General features: G+C 41.0%; 3 protein-coding genes across 3 annotated transcripts; 2 read left to right on the forward strand and 1 right to left on the reverse strand.

Moving 5' to 3' along the window:
* The first annotated feature begins 1,914 nt into the window (after positions 1 to 1,914).
* On the forward strand, positions 1,915 to 7,553 carry LOC139606431 (uncharacterized). Its single transcript, XM_071458625.1, has 7 exons — positions 1,915 to 2,030; positions 2,790 to 2,876; positions 3,532 to 4,392; positions 5,954 to 6,188; positions 6,549 to 6,654; positions 6,992 to 7,068; positions 7,161 to 7,553. Exons 1-7 carry the CDS (start codon positions 2,014 to 2,016, stop codon positions 7,242 to 7,244), a joined length of 1,467 nt encoding a protein of 488 aa, XP_071314726.1. The 5' UTR covers positions 1,915 to 2,013; the 3' UTR covers positions 7,245 to 7,553.
* A 224-nt stretch (positions 7,554 to 7,777) lies between these two features.
* Positions 7,778 to 11,173, reverse strand: selenot2 (selenoprotein T, 2). Its single transcript, XM_071458628.1, has 6 exons — positions 10,940 to 11,173; positions 10,352 to 10,462; positions 10,141 to 10,267; positions 9,973 to 10,060; positions 9,655 to 9,790; positions 7,778 to 8,354 (listed from the first exon to the last, which is right to left on the reverse strand). The coding sequence occupies exons 1-5, from the start codon at positions 11,155 to 11,157 to the stop codon at positions 9,669 to 9,671; spliced, it is 666 nt and encodes a 221-aa protein (XP_071314729.1). The 5' UTR covers positions 11,158 to 11,173; the 3' UTR covers positions 7,778 to 8,354; positions 9,655 to 9,668.
* A 398-nt stretch (positions 11,174 to 11,571) lies between these two features.
* On the forward strand, positions 11,572 to 18,296 carry cox18 (cytochrome c oxidase assembly factor COX18). Its single transcript, XM_071458626.1, has 7 exons — positions 11,572 to 11,768; positions 12,614 to 13,042; positions 15,158 to 15,258; positions 15,419 to 15,573; positions 16,435 to 16,550; positions 16,630 to 16,737; positions 17,478 to 18,296. The coding sequence occupies exons 2-7, from the start codon at positions 12,641 to 12,643 to the stop codon at positions 17,637 to 17,639; spliced, it is 1,044 nt and encodes a 347-aa protein (XP_071314727.1). The 5' UTR covers positions 11,572 to 11,768; positions 12,614 to 12,640; the 3' UTR covers positions 17,640 to 18,296.
* The last annotated feature ends 1,558 nt before the right edge of the window (positions 18,297 to 19,854 follow it).

Genomic DNA, 19,854 nt, shown 5'->3' on the forward strand with positions numbered 1-19,854 from the left:
TGAATTGCTAAATGATGAAATAAATAACGATAAATCTTTCAAAGTTTCGATTAAATTAGAATCTATAAAAACTAGAAACAAGAAAAAAAAATTTAAAGGGAAGAAAAAAAACTAATAACTTCCTACAGCTTTACTTTGTGAGGTACACCTGCACAGCTCGATGCAACATCCATAACTTTAGTTCAGTTTGTCACTGAGCTCGGAGTTAAAGCTGCTGTTGTTTCTGATGTTGACAGCTGAGGATACAGGATCATAACTCAGTCCACTACAACAGCTCACTGATAAAACACTGAATCAACAACAGAAACATTACAGACATTAGAACTTTATGAAGAACAGGTGAACTAGACTGTACAGCTGCAGCTCTGCTTACAGGGCACACTGGAGACAGAGACAGGTGTTCATGTTTTTATAGATATAGAGTGACTTTTATGCCCCTCCTCAGCTCCTGTATCTGTCTCAGTTTGTGTCCTCCGGCAGTTTAACAGAGTTTGAATAGAAAAGTTAGAAATCTTAACCCTGGGACTCAGAGACACTTTGTTCTGTTGAAATCTCAGAGTCCACATGCTGGAGAAACATGAGACACAGCAACTGAGACACAACTCTGAGGACACAGATTCAGTTTCTACAGAAGACAGTTTTTATTAGATTCTCAGTTTGGTGATGTTAAGGTTCACAGAACTTTATCACAGATCTGATGTTTGTTTGCATTGAATCAGACTGATGTTAAACCCGGTCACAATAAATACTTAATACCATTTTCTTATAATTCACAGTTTACAACACGTTTTTCAATAAAGACTTTCACAGTACAAGACTGTCTGCCGGTGCTTTATACATCAGTTATAAGACATTAGTAATAAATACTGTCAGGTTCTGGCTCAAGCTGCACTTGTTTGATGTCTTTAGATCTCTTTTCCTGTTAATTTGACCTCTGAAAATTTGCACAGTTTGTTTTGTTAACAGGTAAAACAACAGATAAAAAATATCATGAAAATCATCACTGAATTTTCTACTTGATTAAAAAAGTAGGCAGTTTACACTATAAATGAAATGATTAGTTGATCAAACACCTACAATCCGTTAATTTGACAAGGCCAGAACAAAACTCTTTGAAAACTTTAAACTAAGGGGGTCCATGACATTCTCCTTAATTTCAATTAATTAATTTATTAACTGCTGCTGACATTCTGTTTGTCTCCTACACAACAAATCAGTTCATAGATTTCAGTATATCAAGAGGCATTTATTGATATATTTGCACAGTTTAAGGTTTGTTATGTTATAAATTATTATTACTATTATAACAACAACAACAACAACAACAACAACAACAACAACAACAACAATAATAATAATAATAACAAATAACTGTTCTAATTAAAAAATTAGATCAGTTATTATAAGTCAATCAGAATGATGTTTGACTTCATCGTGTTGACCCTGTAATGTCCATGTCCAAGACTCTGTGTTTGATTCAATCTCTCTCTAACCATTAATGACATTAAAGCAGTTCATTCATCTTATCTATGTTTTCATATGAATTCCTTTCATTTTTTTTCTTCCCTAACATCTCAATTACAAAATACCATAAATACACTACTGCATGGATGAATAGGATTTTAAAGTAATGGTTAGATCATTTAGGTTCAAATATGTTATAAAACTTTACTGTGTAAAATATCACAGTATAATGTTGTACCGAGCCGTATCTTAATTAGCACCAGAAAAACAAAAACTGACTCAGAGCTAAAGGACAGTAAAGGACGGGGACACAGTGTCCGCAAATTTTGGCCATATAGTCACAAAGAAACAGACCCCCACCTGGTGGACAAATATATCATTGCATTCGTAGTTGTTCTAACAGTGGTAGTAACAGTTGTACTGTATCTTTCTATCATATTGTGACAGGGAGTAGAAAATCTCCTGATTCAACCATTGACCTCAGAGGCCTGTCATGATGTCACCATTGTTACGGAGACCCTGAGTACCATCCCACAGCAGCAGGACGCTATGCTATTGGATGTCAGGTGATAATGTAATCGAAACATTAACACTTTCAGAAAACTATCAAAACATCATTAGTCACATTAACAGACCAGTCAATCATTTCGGACAACAGTGTCCATTTAGGTGGCTTTATGTTTGGTGGTGGGTGGGCCACTTTATTGAGATTTACTCTAATTTGATTTTGAGGAAAATATTCATCAAGTTGGAACTCATTAAAGCTGTTAAGACAAAAATACTTAACATGATTTTTCAAAAGTAAAAATACCAATAAAGTTTATTGAAGGTCAGGTACTTCTTAAATTTAACATTTTCATGAGATGTTGGAATGAATTTCAGTGGTAGATTGTTTTACTTCTGGCTCATTTCATGTGAAACAAACTTTATCAATCATTTGAAACAAAAAACAAAATAAAATAAACAAACAATGAAAAGCCTCCATGTCAGACTGTAGCGTCCACCGGTGGCTTAGAAATAATTAAGAGAACACTGTTAGCACAGTTCCTTAAGATTAAGAGCCCAAAGGGTTAAAAAAGGAGGTGTTGGGTTGGGTGGTGGGAGGACAAGGGGCTGGACATAATAAGAGCATTTCATATCATTGTACTTTTCTTTCTTTAGTGGTGACTCCCAAAATGTCAATTAAATTTATTCCCCCAAAAAATAAATAAATAACAGAACATCTATATGTGTATTTAAGTGAACAATAAAGAGTTGTGTGACTGTCTCTGGTTCTACTCCTCATACTGATCACACTGGTGACTTTTCCTGTCTTTCTGTTGCAGAGATCTAAATGGAGGAATGATCAGTCAGCCCAGGACAGATGGATCTGATCCAGATCTTACCCTGACCACCAGACTGAGCATGCTCAGGTGAGAAAGACAGGTAGAGAGACTGACGGGAATACAGACAGGTAAACAACCAGAAGGTAAACAGTCGCAAATCTGTGACAGGAACAACCAAAAGTTCAAAACTTCTTGACTTTTGAATTTTTGGTTGACTTGACTTCTTGCTGATGAAACAGACACAGGTCTCACTCTGGTTATAAAAGACAAAATGATTCATAGCAATGGTCCTGGTACCGCACACTGCTACAGTACTCCCAGAGGACATGGTTGTAAACTTTTTCCCAAAAAACCAAAAAAAAATCCCAAACCATTCAGATTCAGATCGGACTGTTCCTCACGATAAGCTAAACAATCTGACATTCAAAATGAATGTTTCATGATGATAACATATTAGTTTTTCACCAGCTGCAGCTCAACACAGTTTAGTTCTATTTTCATAAACCAACAAACTTCACTTCCCAAGCCAATTGGGCCAGCCACTAAAATACAAAGCCATGTTGTTGAGTACCTGCTATTTTCTACTTAAAAAGCTAAGGTAGGTCGTTGATAGAGGATTGACTCTCCTGTCAGAGGGTTCAGTAGCATCACTTAACCTTTGGCACATTATAAGGTGTTCTGATAAGAGTCTGTTTTATTTACATGTGTCTGTTTATTTGCTTGATATGGTGATTGTTGTCAGGGAGTTCCTGGAGGGAGAGGACGAACATGTCAGAACAACAAGGTCAGTCTGCAGACCTCAGACCTCTGCTCCACTTCCTGTCTGGAGGTCACTGTTACAGGAAGAACAGGTGACAGGTGAGTTGACCCTTCAGAAAGACGCCCCGGTCCACCTGAACGTCTCAGAGACCATTGACACCCAGAGTCCTGGTCCAGACTCTGGGGCCAGATCTGACTCAGGTAGTCTGACACCTGATACCTGTGACACCATCAATCTCAGACCTTCAGAGGGCAGAGCCTCAAACACATCAGTATCTTCTCCTGGACTTCCTGTCCAACCTTTCCTAAAGACAAGAGACGACTTCTTCCTCCCCTCCTCTCCTTATCAAGAGGCAAGAGGTAGGAGGCTTCCTTGCTCCCTGCCCTGCTCCCCTCTACTGCGGGGGGGGCATTGGAGGTCCTCCCCCTCTTCCCCCACCTCCCCCTCTTCTCCTTCAGGTCTGTCCAGGCTCTGGGTGGAAGCAGCTCTGCAAAGAAGCAAAAACGTCCGACAGCCCAAACCCATTTCACCTCTATCTAAACCTCACTCACCTAATGCACGGATGAGTGAGGGGGAGGAGGGGGAGAGAAGCAGTAAGGGGGAGACAGGTGAGGGGCATGAGGAGGACTGGTGTGATAAAGAGGAAGAAGAAGAAAACCAGGTGAACACTGTGAACAACGATGGGATCAGACTGTCGAACAGTGTCATCTTCAGACTGAATGCCTCCCCCACACTCTGTGGAAGGCAGGAGGAGGAGGAGGGGGATGAGGAAGATTCAGACCTGCGGTGTTTGCAATCTGTCAACTCGAGTTACTGTCTGCTGATGCCCTGCGTTTGTTTCAGGTAGGAAACGCCATTCATCCATAAGACACAAGACACTGTATTCGTCATTGTAGGCATACAACGAAATTATGGGAAAGAAGTTGTTCCTTAGTCCTCTTCCCTGATGGCAAAGGGACAAACAGACTGTGACCTAGGTGTGTTGAATCTCTGCTGATGTTGGGCGGTATTTTGAGTATGCGGCTAGAATACATAGTGTCCAGGTTTGGGAGCACAGTTCCCACAATCCTCTGCCTTAGTAGAAGTTGAGAGTTTAGCCAGTTTAAGGCTCTGTTCAGAGTTGGTATTAACATGCATCTTCAGTGATCCTCACTGTTCACAAGTTGTCAGCTCTAAGTACCTCTGTTCACACCTGGCTTTAAAATGTGTCTCCACATGTGTCTCCAGTGACACTTGTGATCGTATCTCACTTCCGTGCTTCATATGCAAATAAACAGGCATGTGGTGTTGTGTTGTTGCCAATCCAACACACATGTCCGTTGTCAATGTGTGTCAATGTCAATGTATGTGTGTGTGAGAGAGAGAGATAAGGAGGGAGAGAGAGAGAGTGCTAGAGAGAGCAGTACTGAGGGGTTGAGCGAATCAATGTGCTGCGCACAGCTCTACAATGAAATAAGGGTTTAGCCATTAGAAACAGTAACATATTTTGGTTCATTATGAAACTGCGATGGGACTACTGTAGCAGAGGAGGTTACCAGAGTAGTCAATCCTTCAATGTGGCCAGGACGCATTTACGTTCACACTGCTAAAAGAATGTGGCCATATGTGGTCCAGACCACCTCTGAATGTGGTCTGAGTGATCAGACCTCAAATGCATCCTGGGTGCGTTCACACCTGAACTTAGAGCTGTCTACTTGTGATCAGATCACTTGGGATGGATGTTAATACCAGGTCTGAACAGGGCAGTCTGTTAAGGAAGAAAAGCCTCTGTTGTGCTTAATCAGGTGGAAGGTGTTAAGGAGCCACCTGAGGTCTCTAGTTATGTGGATTCCCAGGAATTTGTGTGAAGAGGGGGATGTGTGGTCTTCCTGGTTCTCCTAAAATGATTGATGATCTCCTTGCTTTTTGTGGTGTTGTCTGCACACCACTTGGCCAGATGTTGGACCTCCTCTCTACGGTGTGTTGCCTCATTGTTGGGTATGAGTTCCAGTATAGTGGGGCCGTAAGCAAACTTCACTATAGTGTTAGAGGAGTGGATGGGGTGCAGTCTGGGTGAGGAGAGTGAGGAGGGTAAGCACAGGCTAAGCACACAGTGTGTTGAATATTTAATCTTTAGTGGTCTCAATGTGTTATTAATTAATTCTTCTCAAACTGAGAAACTAATCTGAAGAGTCAGTCAAAACTTTGTGCTCCTCTGATGACACCTCGTTAGCTCCTGTAGTATTTATATTTTTAAATAGGCCTAGTTCCAGGCGAGTGAGCTGATTTCTGACAGTGAGACTTTTTCTTTTTATTGTTTTAAAACATTTTGTGGATAAAACTTTCCCATTTGATTATGTCAATGACCAAATCTCATCAGGTCCAATGACTGTACAAAGTTGAAGTACTTTTGTCCTACCCTCAGGTGTCCCAGTGCTCCTCCATATGAAGCTGAGGTTTTCTTAGCTGGAGACACTGAGACAGTTTCTTCATTCAGCTCTGAAGATCAGGGACTCAGTGAAGGTTTCACTCAGCTGTCTCGGAGGACAATGGGGGACAGTGAGCAGAGCAGTTTACCCAGAGAAAGAGCTCCACAGCTGAGTGCCAGCCCTCGTCTGTACCCCAGTCTGAGTCTGTGGAAGATTACAGGTGACATTCAGGTGAGATGACACATCTTTGAGACATGACTCAGAGTCAGAGGGTAAAAATTAAAATTTCAAACTCATATCATACATTTGATTCAACACGAGAACAACTCATCATCTCTCACAGTGACACCTTTCTGACATTTCATCAACTGACAAACTGAATCTTCTCCTTCAGCTGACACTTTGAGCCCTTTCAGGTCTCAGATCTTCATAATAAACCTCTTTAGCTCCTCTGAGACCAACATTTCTGTTGTTCAATCACAGTTTACTCCACCTGTTTACACTTGAGCTGGCACCTGTTCAATTTATCAACTACACCTGGAAACTCCTTTCAATCTTTCTACCTTTTTTATTATTAAATTCTGTCTTCAGACTGAACTGAACAGGAAACAGGAAATTAACTCCTACGACTCCCATAGCCCCAACAAGTCCTGTTCCCATCGCAACAACGATGATCACCTGCAACAGTTAATCTCAGGTGGGTAGCAAACTGTGATTTTTTTATTTAAATATTTCAACACACACCAGGACATCTTTGTTCTCGCCTGTCTGCACACATACCCCATGTTTCCACTTGTCCTTACCTGTCCAAATGTACCAGGGGAACTGCAGACCTTCTGTTCCTCTGATCTTAGCTTGTTCTGAAGGTGTTTGATTTGACCACCTGGAGTAATGGTACATATGAAAGTCATACCAACCAGACAGGAAGAGTAAAATCTTCATTTTCTTGACTCTTTCCTGAGTTCAGGTGTTCAGGTGAGCTGCAGGTGAGTTGAAACATTCTGTAAACTGTTGTGTTGTTTGTGTTTCTGCAGCTTTCCCTGTTGAATCCTGCAGCTTCTGTTCAGACAAAGTCAGCATCATCAAACATCTCTGCAGGAACTGTGACCAGGTAAACACTGACCCATGACCAGGTAAACACTGATCTGCCCTAAAATAAAATCAGTACAGGTCTACATGATTTACCTGTCCTGTATGTTTCAGGTGCTCTGCTGTCAATGTCTGTCTCGTTTCATCTCGTCTCTTCAGATTCATCAGGTTGCCTCTGCTTACACAACTAAAACATGATGAATATTAGTGATTGATTTTTAGTGATTGTACTTATCAATACAAATCTAATTTGACTGTTTTGATCAGTAATCAAAATGTCTATCAATAAAAAGCATCTGAAGATATTATCATGCACCAGACAGAAACCAGACACAGCTGCTTTTATTCCTGATACATTGACGACTCAGAGGCTTCTCCATCATCTGATCTGACATCAGCAGCTTCTGGAGACGACGACGACAAACAACAGTCTGTGGTTGTTCATCGGGTTTCTCTCAATAAAGTCTGATAAAACTACATAAAATGTCCTGATGAAAGTCACCATTTTATCACTGTTTAATAAATAACTGCAGGCGTTTTCTGCCAAACCTGATTATTGATCATGTACTCATGGATACTTCAGGTAAGGGGGAAAATATCTGAGTAGCAGAAAAACAGAAGAGCAGAACTCAGCAGAAACAAAGAGCAGAAAAAAAAATCCAGGTCTGGAAACACAAATATATGAAATTATATTTCTATTACAAATCATGATTAACTGGACTGACAACTGATCACTTGAATCTGGCCAATTTTAATGATTTTAATCAGTTTTGAAGTAACACAGATTGTTTCCTGTTTTCAAATTAAAAGCCTGACATTAGTTTCATGTTGAATTCAAAGTTTTTGCTCTAAAACAAAGTCACAGACTGAAACTTCTGTTTTTATTTCAGACAATTTACAAATTTCATCAAAAACTAACAGACTGACACATTATTTAAACAGCACTTTAATCATTCATTACATTTCTGTTTATGTCTGTCACTTCCTCTCCAGGCGGAGTCTAATCAGCATGAAGCTAACAGTGGTACCATTGTTTAATATTGTTCCTGCTGAAAAAACTGAACCTCAAATTAAATAAATAAAATAAACCTGAACCAACAGAAACCAGTTAGAAACCAGTCCTTATCCTGTCAGAAGACTCCGCTTGCTGACAGGTGCTTTGTGGGTACTGTAGTGCTGAGCTGTGACCAGGTGCAGAGGGAGTGCTCGTTTTGTGGCGGGGAACATCCGGTCGGGCCCTGCAGAGTCTGCTTTAGGGCTAGACCTTCATGAATGCCAGCAGCTAAACGTCCCACTGAGCCAGGACACCTGACCACAGAGAGAGAGGGAGAGACAGGTGAAAGGTCAATCCATTTCACATGACCCGATGTCTGCACCATGAAGTCAGATCAGAAGCTGTGTTTGTTCTTCGCTTTGACTGACTTGATGGTTGATGTGAGCTGTGAGCTCAGTGGCTGCTCTGACAGCTAGAACAACATGACTCACCTCATCTGTTGTTCTACAGCATGTTCACACAAAGGTTAAATGAGCCTGTCGACACATGAGATTGAATCTCAGTAATGTTTATGAAAACATGGAGGTGTGAATAACTGCTGGAGAGATTTTTCTTTCTTTCTTTAATGTCATATGAGAAGACTCTTTACTGAGAACCAAGGACCACCATGTTGTCAGGAAGTTAAAGGATAAAATATGACCTATATGGAGATTACTTCTTCTACAATAACAAACTAAACAGTTTTATATCTTTCTGCTGGAAATGAAAACTTTAGTAAAAACTGAGCTGCCAGAAGGAAGAGGTCAAATAAACTGAGAGCCATAAATCTGAAGTTCTTTGAATAAGAACGTAGAACGCATCACACGTCAGTGAAGCTTTCAGCCAACCAGGGCAAAGTTCTGTCGTCAGGTGGTCCCCAGTCAGTGCAGCCGCCGTGACCCCGCAAAGTCTTCATGTCATGTGACCCGGTGAAGTTGCACAAAATTTCAAACCATGGTGTTAAGTTAGTGCTGCATGAAGTTAAATACACCTATTATCACCTGTGATCACCCCTGCTCTGTGTTTGAGTGGCACTTCAGGTCACATGACTGAGTGAAATAACCATGCTAACGATAGCCAAGGCTCACGGCTGCGGCTGTGTTGCATGTGAAGAGTGTGCATATGAGGGCAGAGGTGGAGGAGAATGGCTGTATTTTCAAGTTTCCACTTACTTTAGCTTTTTTATTATTATTATTTTAATGGCTCCACCTCTCTGCTTGTATATTTCAGTCCTGTTTGTTTTGTTTGGATTTGGAAAGAGTAACACATGATCAAACATTCCCTGAGTATAAACTGAGAACACCCTTTCTGAAGTCTACAGCAGTGAGTTTGTCACTGTACTTATCTTGTGTTGTAAAAAAAGTTGGTTTAAAAATAAATACTAATGCGAGTGCAGTCAGTTGTCTTTCCCTAAGTCCTTATGAATTCTCCTTCCCTTCTTTCCTTGACCTCAGGATGTTGTCTGTCGAGGAGACTATTATTATGATATATATATGATTATTTTTATTTTTGGACCATAGCCTGTCACTGATACTCCTGTGGTTCAGCTGTAGTTGGTTACCTGTGTGTGCTTACCTGTGTGTGCAGGTCTAAGTGGAAGAGAAGGTCATGTGATCCACCTGGTTCATTTTCAGGTGGTTGTCAAGGATCTGACAGACCTCCTGGATGTTTGGGACATAACCTGACTGAAGCTTCGACCACACAGGAACATCTGTGACACAGAGGGGACAGTAATCACCGTTACAGCAGGAAGTTATAGTCAGAGAGGGGATGATAATCACCATTACATCTACCATATCCCCCCCGGGCTGCAATAGATAAGTCTTTTTTACTTCAGAAAAAAGAAACATTGTTAACAATGATGTCACAATGTTTTGGACCAATCAGACTCACCGTTCAGAGTGATCTCAAAGGCTCCAGTCGACAGGAAGTGAGTCTCCATCATGTTGCAGAGGAAGAAGGCCATGAGACAGGAGAAGATCTGAGTAAACACAGTCATGTAATGTTAGAGTTATCGCCGAGATAACGAGATGCAGCATCTGTTACCATGGTGAAAGGTACCTTGTTGTCCTGACTCCAGGTCCAGGCTCTGGGAGTCTGGAGGCCGAGGAGGAGGAAGGGGTTCTGACCGCTGACGATGAGGAGGATGGAGAGGAGCTTCAGGTAGGAGATAAGGTTACCTACACACCTGGGAGGAGAGAGAGACAGAGAGTGTGAGAGAGATAGAGAGAGAGAGAGAGAGAGAGCACAGTGTAGTGATATCACAGCTCACCTGTTGAAGGGGGTTGGAGGGTAGTTTTCTCCCTCGATGCGGATGTCCGGGTACAACCTGCTGATGGTGTGAGAGTAGTCCTGGAACACCTTGCTGTAACCTCAGGAGATACTGAAAATATATACAGAGACAAAACATCTGGCACATGAGGTCAGGTAACATCAGGTGAGGTCAGAGTTAATCTGCCAGACTCAGCAGATTCTGTCGCTATCGTCATGTTTATTCAGTTTTTACACATTATTCAAAGCTTTAAAATAACTTAAATTCAAAATCACCAAATCAAAACTGAAAAGGCTTCACCTGAGAAGTGACACATTTAGCCCATGAATCAATTAACTGACAGTTTTCTGATCAGTGGGAAAAAGGCAAATGTAAGCTGTTCCATTTGCTGCAGTGTAAATGGAGCTGCAGCCCGACCCAGCCTGTTCCAGTGCGGGTCCAGTCTTGTCCCAGGCTGCTCCTGGTCTGGTTCCAGTCTGTCATAATATGTTCCCAGCCCGCTTCAGTCTGATTCAGGCTTTATTAAAACCTGTCTGACGAGATATTTGCCTGTTAGCTATTAGCCTGTTAGCCTGCAAACGAACTCACCAGTACTGGAACCTGAGCACCGGCCCGGTGTACAGGGAAGACTTGGCGGGTTTCTCGGGCTCTGTGTCCGAGGGAGAGAGGCCAGGGCTGTCGGCCGGTGGGTATCCGCGCTGCGGGCTCGATCTACCGAGGTAAACGTCCCGGACCGTGAGAGCCGTAAAAAGGAGCAGAGCCGCCAGGAGGCCCGCCTGGCTGTACTCCGCCATGTCCGATGTCATGTGGGTGGGGAGAGGCGGGGAGGCGATTATCGCCTACAACACTTCCGGTGCCAGGGTTTCTGACTTCACAATTAAAGACTTCACAATGAAAGACTAAACTCTGTGGAGGATTACTGTAACTCAGCACTCCTGTACTGCACTTAACTACAATCCTAAAATAATTTACTTGAGTAGTTATGTTTCTTTATTATGCACTGCACTGTTGTATAAGCATCACAGATGTATTATACATCCGTGATAAGCATGCAATGTTTGCACATTTAAGTATAATTGCGTATTTTTCGGTTTGATTTTGGCGAGTTAAAGTATCCGGTAAATCTCAGCTAATTGTCTGCTCATGAAATCATTGTTTTTCCGATTAATTATTCTTTTTCTCTTTATAATTTCTAAGTTTTATTCTATTTCAGTTTTTTGTAACGACCTTTATATGACGTCGCATTTACTCGCCATGCGGCGGTAAACAGTGTGACGTCATATATGCGGGACGCTGAGTTGCCGGTGAATGGGGGAGTGAAGGTGAAAGAATACGAAAACATTAATCTGAGTTTTGATGTTTTATTCTCCTCGCTCTGAAAAAGGGAACACGTCACCTGAGGGCTGACGGCACACAGGTTCGTCCAGGTTTAATTTTTCAGAGATGAAACATCGTCAGTCAGTTTGGTTCAGTTTGTGCTTAGTCTGTATTTAGTCTGTTTGATCATCATTAAACTGCTGGTTTCATGATGATTTTCTGTCAAACTGGTAACGTGTTAATCTGGTAAGATGTTAAACTGGTGAACTTTTCATTTATTTCACATACATAAACATACATAAGATGCATATATAGTTCCATCTGTCAAACCTTATGTTATACAAATGAAAATAATAATGATAATAAAAATGATAACAATAGAATAAAGAAAATTAAGGAAATAAAAGAGGCGATTAGAGCGCTGACATTGCCTGTATTAGTGGTGAACTGGTGAAGTAAGTTTAACCCCCACATCAATTTTTATTTAAAAATCAACATTTACTTTCATGTTACATCAATCAGCTGATCAGACCAAGATCTGTCACATCTGTACAGATAGTTATTGATCAGATAGTTATTGATCTGTCTCATCCCACTTGTTACCAAAGGTCTAACTTTGCTTCATGATGCTTTAGAGTTAAATCAGTAATAATCACAATGTAGTTTTGAACTGTGACAGACTGAGATCTGTCTGTAGTGTTATGTAAATGTGTTGATACTGTGACTAAAGTCACAACATTTATTCACAGAATAAACCAATCAGCTGTTATTGATCCAACATCTAAACCAATCAGCTGTTAGATCAGAGAAGAGTCAGGTGTTTCCCTTCATACCCTACAGATGGATCTGTGCTAACAAGAGCTGCTCTGGTTCGGGATGTTTTTTTAAATATCAGGATCCTGGACTTGTCTTTAATCCACAGTCCTGTTTGTCTTTGTGTTTCAGGACTTTGTGGGAGGGGTGGGGGACACCATGTTGAGTGTCGGGGGAATTGTGAGGTCCAGCCTTGTGCAGCCCCGCCTCCTTCACCTTCCTGTTCGTGGAATCTGTTCAGCTGTGATCCACAGGAAGTCACCTGCACCTGGTCTCACATGGTCTACACCTCCATCTGTTGGACTCCCCTTAGTCTGCTGTCATAGGTCACCTGTCAGGACCGCCTCAGGTGTCGGTGGTGGCGATGTTGCAGGTGCAAGTGCTGGCTGGTACAACAGCCTGGCGGACTCTGCTCCGGTTCATCTTTGTGAACACTTCTTGGTGAGTGTGCAGGAGATGAGCGGGCTGCCGTGGTGGCTGAGCATCGTTGCTGCAACATTTTCAGTCAGGACAGTCATCACTCTGCCACTCGCTGCCTACCAGTTGGTCATCATCTCCAAGGTGAGTGTGGAGGGGTGGGGAGCACTGATAGATCAGGATCGGTGTCTTTGTGGTCTGATGTGGTCTGTTTGAGCCAATGAAGGATCTAGACTGATCAATATTTATATCAATATAAACTACATTTTAATCTGTAGTATCAGTCAGATTATAATTTGATGATTACTTCTCAATTAACTGATTGATTAGTGAACTGTCAAAAAACTGTTTTGAAACTAGACAGGAACAAAGTGTAAACATTTTCATTATTGATTAATGTCCTCATCAGTTTCTCTTCTTCCTCAATTACTGTCGAACCAACACAACAGAAGTTTTTACTGAAACTGTTCATGATCAGAACAGCTGTCAATCAGCCAATCAATCAATTGATTGATGGTTTCAGGTCACAATTAGTTGTTTGAATTCATCAGTGTTAACAGAAGAGAAACTTTTATGGGAACTAAAATTGTTAAATAGCTCTGATCACATCCAGTCTGAGGGTCCAGGGTTGGGCTCTGAACCTCCACCTGCAGAGAGGCAGCTCCGAATAATAATAATGGTAACAGACATCATTAAAACACCAGTTAATGTTTGGGACCAGATGTTTGTATATCCACAAGATGAAGTGGACCAGGACCCCGGACCTGGACTGAATGTTCAGCAGCCACACATCACATGCACACTGATAAATGTTCACACACACTCCTCTGAGCCTCAGAGCTTCACTGTTTACACAGACTGCTCAAACTCATCAGTCAGACACACAGTAGTTTATTCTGACTCAGTCCCACACACGCTGTCCTGCTGCTACAAATTGTCACTACAGATCCTAATGAGGATTAATCTGCCACTGAAAATAGTCCCCAACAAATTTCCTATTTCCTATCAGTTTGATACAGAGAAATGACTGAATCTTTTTAAAACTGTGTATCTGTGAGGAGTTTGTATGGATTTACATCTTCAGTAGGAACCAATGATCTCAGAGCTGAGAGTCAGAGGAGGAAGGAGATGAGAGAAGGACGGACACACTGTTGGTTAGAGTCTGAACATGAGATTTAATGGGACAGGAAATATAACACCACCAGAGTTAAACTTTAATTCCAAGTAAAGAGTCATAATATTAGGTTTTGTTTTCTAATGTGTAAACATGTAAATCTGTAAACATGTAAACAGACAAACTGAGGTCAGTGACTCTGCTGCTCTCATGTCTGTAAATCTGAAGATTAGAGTTTAAACAGTTTGTCCTCAGAGTGATGAAGTATTTAAGGAATGCAGACATAAACCACACTCTCCCACGACTTCTGTCCTCTTCCTCCTCCTCCTCCTCCAGATGTTCTCTCATCTCCTCAGGGACATCCACATAAAACTGGTTCCATTTGTAAACATCTGCAGAGTGTGTTAAAGGGTAATTTCCAGGTCTCTATTGGATTCAATATAGACTTCAGTCAATATGGACTTCCTGATACCTGAACTTGTGTATAAGCTGATACAGATACAGAGAACTGACCTGATACCACTGCATTAAAAAATGAACAGCTGTATACTCCTGACCCTGTGTGGATGTGATGTCATGAATCAAGTTAAAGATGAACATCCTCCAGATTAAAGCCTTGTATCCTGAACACGTTTCCTTTCTGCAACTTTCCAGAGTGAAGTGTTTCCAAATGACTGATGTTTTGCTAACACCTGATATTACACTATTTATCAGAAATCAGTTCTTCTGGGCGGCCCGGTAGTCAAGTGGTTAGGGCGCGTACCATGTTGAGCGCAAGACGTTCTTAGCAGGCAGTCAATGGTTTGACTCCCGACCAGTCCAACTCTTTCCTGCATGTCATTCCCCTCTCTCTACCCCCTTTCCTGTCAGTCTCCACTTGTCTATAATAAAGGCATAAAAAAAACCCCAAAAAAATAATTAAAAAAAAAAAGAAATCAGTTCTTCTATAAAAGCAGCTGCCAGTGGCTGACAGTGCAACTTCCTGTGTAGGCTACTGTTTTGGAGAAGAGAAGAAGAATTGATTTTCTTCTGTGAAAGTTTATCGATCTGCTATCAGATCATAGTCTCATGAAACCAGGTCAGGTCTCTTCTATGACCAGGACCTTCCATCATGGTAACTATAGTAACCTCCAGGTGATGTGCAGGTGGAGGCGCTGCAGGTGGAGATCTCTGAGCTGGCGAAGAGGCTTCGATATGAAGTTTCAGTCCGAGCGAGAGAGAGAGGCTGGACAGACAAACAGAGCCGGTAAGAAACAAACAAACACAAACACACAAACAAACAAACCTCTGTCAGTGGGTTTTTATCTGTAGATTCATTTACTTTATCTCCTCGGACTCACCACCCTGCTCTCTCTGTGGTTTGTTTGTTATTTATTGTTCTCTGTTCTCTGTTGTTCTCTGTTCAGGTTCCACTTCCAGAAGAACCTGCGTCGTATTGTTTCTCAGCTCTACGTCAGAGACAACTGTCACCCCTTCAAAGCTAGTCTGCTGGTCTGGGTTCAGCTGCCCCTCTGGATCAGCTTCTCTCTGGCCCTTCGAAACCTGAGCTTGGATCATTCTGGTAATGGTGTTTTGCTGTTTGAGTCTTTCCACATGTCCACACTGGTGTTAAAACAGAGCTTCTAACAAACAGAGGAGAGTTTATCACACTTAATAACTACATCACAACTATTATAGCTTCAATTGAACTGAACACAGATTCTTTAATCCCACAGGATTCCTGACAGTTATGAAGCTTTTACTTTTCTTCATCACTGCAGCTCAGAATAACATGAGGGAACTCTGTGAGCAGAACTGGAAATAAAAACTAAACCTCTGATGTCTTTAATTTAGAACAAAGATCCACGCACTGTTCAATATTTCATCATTAGAAATTAACATTTCAGTCACACTGACCTCAACACACATGAAATACTTCACATCACATGTTCAGTTTGTTCATCATCAGACAGAAGAAGAAACCTGATGATGATTCATCTTCTTATTTACAGTTTATCCTCCGTCTGAGTTTAATCAGTAAATTACTTCTACTCTTTCTGTTCTGGTTTGTTCACATTTCACCTGGTGAATTTCACTTTATGACATCACTATAACTGAATTTATCTGCATGTATCAGTGTTTCTTCTCAGATCATATTATACTTCATTCATGGTTCTGACTACGTCTATAATTATAAACTCTTTCTCTTCCTCATGTACGAACTTGTACCTGGAGCTGTAAACCAGAGTTAACCAGGTGATAACCAGCTTGATAGACCAGGTTATCAGGACAGACAATGTTAGATTCAGTTAAACCAGATAAGAGGAAGTTTCCTGCATTGTTGAACCTGCTTCGTGGTCCAGGCCTGTGGACTTTATCACACAGTGAGCTGACTCTGGAACAGTCCTGGTCCAGGACTTAAACCTGTCTACTATTTGTGCAGCACTGCAGAATGGTCTGGCAGCAGGGGGCGCTCTGTGGTTCCCTGACCTCACCTTGCCTGACTCCACCTGGATCTTGCCGGTCTGTCTGGGACTCGCCAACCTGCTCATTGTGGAGGTCAGTCTGTCAGCAGGTGTGTGATCACCTGACCAGTGATGTTATTGATCTAACTTCCTGTCTTCTTCTTCTTCTTCAGGTGTTTTCTCTTCAGAGACTCAGTCCGACTCGGTTCCAGAAGCTGATGTTGAACTTCATCCGAGGATTCTCTGTCTTGATGGTCCCCATCGCTGCTACCGTCCCCTCTGTGAGTCTTACTTTGTTATGTTGTGAGTCTCTCAGACCCTCTGTGATCATCTTTGTCATCTGTGAAATATGACATTTAAAAACAGTCCGGTGGCTCCTCAGGCAGCTCACCTGGTAGTCCTTACTGCAGCGGCCCTTGGTTTCATGTCATTTTCTCTCTCTCCCCTGACTTTCGTGTCTGTTGCGACTATAAAATAAAGCAGAATAAAACAGAGTCTGGAGGTCTCAGAGTGGATCCAGGTTCAGGTGCAGAAGGAATGCAGGTTTTACATGTTGGGATATGTTTGTACATTCCACTCAGCGTTGCGTGTTTGTCACATATTCATCAGATTAAACACATACAGACAGGTTTTATCTGAGACCAGGATCTGCAGCTCTTAAGACATGTTTCTGATGGAGGATAAAAGTCTTTACAGTGAATGAGACCTGGTTCCAGGACCTGTTCAGGTCCTCATGTGTTCATGTGTTCATGTGACTATTATATCATTGTTGTTAATGAGTGAGTTCTGCAGAACACGAAAACGAACTCATGTGACTCTGGTTCCTCTAGAGGAACATGAAATCATAATGTTAATAAACTAAATTTGTTATTAACACCTGAAACCTGAATCTTTCCCTGGTTCATTATCACATAGACTTAATATGGTTTCATTATTATTTTACTTTGAAGTTAAGTGCTATTCCTATTTGGTGTTATTCACCCTCTAACATCATATTGTTTTTTGTCCCCCCACCCTCTAGTCCATGGCTCTGTACTGGTTTACCTCCAGTCTGTTGGGATTCAGTCACAACCTCCTCCTTCGTTCTCCTGCGATGCACAAAGTCCTCAAACTCCAAACTCGTTGCTCTGACTCTCCATACAGAGACCTGCTGTCTGCTTTCATCAGCAAATACTGCAAATAAACACACAGACTACAAATAAATACACAGAATACTGCAAACACTGAATACCTCTGCTATGTTTTTTATGATAGTGTCTCAGACGTGTGTAAATGGACCAATCAGAAGAGAAAGTCTTCACAGTAAACCTACTTTCACACAAACTGATGACTGTGATGATGGTCGTCGGGGGTGGGGCTGGGTTTTGCCTCTCAGGCTGCAAACAGACTGTCACATATACTGTGATGAACTAATACATTACACCACTTCACTCTACCGGCAACAGTCTGACCTTCTATCTTTGTCTCTCAGTGAATCATCAGCTATATTTTACTGTTGCTCAGTGGTTATTGTGTTAAAATTATTAAAAAATATTGACAGATACGTTTTATTGATTCTTTGATCTTTATGTTTGGTAATAAAAACTGATGATATTAGTATTAAGAACATGTGATATCATGTTTGTGTATAAAGGTCAGAATATAAACTTAGTTTGAATGTTTACAAGTGTAAAGAGACAAACTCTTGTTAACTTATAAATAATCATTACACTGTAATATTCCGTGTTAAAATGTCCAAAAATGACATTAAACAGTGCAGTTTGATCCTGCTGTGCATGAACTAAACTAAACAGAGTTTGAACAATAACAGGAAGAATAAATGTGACGTCTGACTCTGGAATATTTCCTGCTTGTTATTTTCCCACCGACCAGCGGACAATCGACATCCTGCTGTTTTAAAAAGCCTAAAGCCTAAATGCCTAAACATCTCCTGAAATATCTTCTAAATGTCTCTGAAACATATAATTTTCTCTGAAATGTCTCCTAAACATCTCCTAAATGTTTCTAAAACCTCTGAAATTACTCTCTGGTCTCTGAAACATCTCTTACCCCATTTACACCTGAAATTAAAACATGTTTTTGGTAAATGCACCCAAGACAGATTTGTGATCTGACCAGCAAAACACCTCTGAAGGTGATTAGGGAGGAATTGTGACCACATTGAACAACTACATGGGTGGAAATATGTAATCAGATGCGACTGTTCCAAACCAACGAGGTAACAGCCAGGCAGCTAGCAGTCATCAGCAAGTAAATGCACAAAGTGGACCTCCCCTCAGTTTTTCCGCTTTGGAAAGCAAGCAAACACAACAACACAGCTTCACGCATGACTACCATTCTTCTATCTTTTTTTTATCCTGCACAAAGGAGAGGAGGGTGTGACCTGAGCTAGAAAGAGTGATCAGAGCTCAATCAGATCTCAGTGTGGGGACTGAAGACGTAGATTATTACCAGGTTTAAATGTAATCAGATTAAAATCATATCTACATACAATCTGGATACGAGACACATTTTAATACCAGGTGTAAAGGAAACGTATGTCTGAAACGTATCTACAATTTCTGTGAATAATCTCTGAAATACCTTTGAAACCTCTACTTAATGCCTTTCAAACATCTGTGAAATGTCTCCTAAACACCTTTTAAACAACTCCTAAACGCCTCTGATCAATCACTTGGGGAGTTTTTCAGACTGCAGCTAGTGGTTTTCACTGTAGTGGTCTGTGCTGGACTCAACAAACATAAACTGACTTGTTTGATTTATGTTGTTAAATAAAGATTGACCTGCTGCTGACAATAAATATGAGTTCAGTTATTAATAATCTATCAAGTATAAATAGCCTACATCATGAACTTCAATATTCAAAAGGATAAAATCAGTAATCAGTCAATTGCTATTTTTTTACGGATACAGATCAAACTGTCTCAGGCCAGATGTATGAAGGCTCCCTGCTGCCATGAAAATTAAAACAATCAAGAAAGTCTCAATTATTAAAATTAAAACCCTTAAAATGATTCACTGAAAGAAATTAATCATGTGACTTTTTCAGCTGTTGATATGTTTTCAACCTTGGACTTGTGTAAAATTGAATCACAGCAGGTTTTCATTCTTTCAGCTGATCACATCAGATCAGTCACATCAATCTGATCAATTAGATGCAGTTTTGAGTATGTTCTGTTGGTTCTGTTTATGATGATATTCTGTAGAAAATTCATCCTGACTCTGATTTCATTTAATGAACAGATATGACATGTCTAACATGGAGATGTTTAAAGGTGTTTGACATAAAGATGAGGTGATGTTACAGTTACAGTTGTGATTAAAACAGAGCAGAATCACTTGTTGACTGATGGAAAAATGAGCTTCTGGTGTGAACAGCCAGGCTACTGCTCACATGA

This window comes from Trachinotus anak, unplaced genomic scaffold, assembly GCF_046630095.1.
Source record: "Trachinotus anak isolate AG129_WGS33_773 ecotype Australia unplaced genomic scaffold, CSIRO_AGI_Tana_v1 ptg000021l, whole genome shotgun sequence".
In the NCBI taxonomy this organism is placed as follows: Eukaryota; Metazoa; Chordata; class Actinopteri; order Carangiformes; family Carangidae; genus Trachinotus; species Trachinotus anak.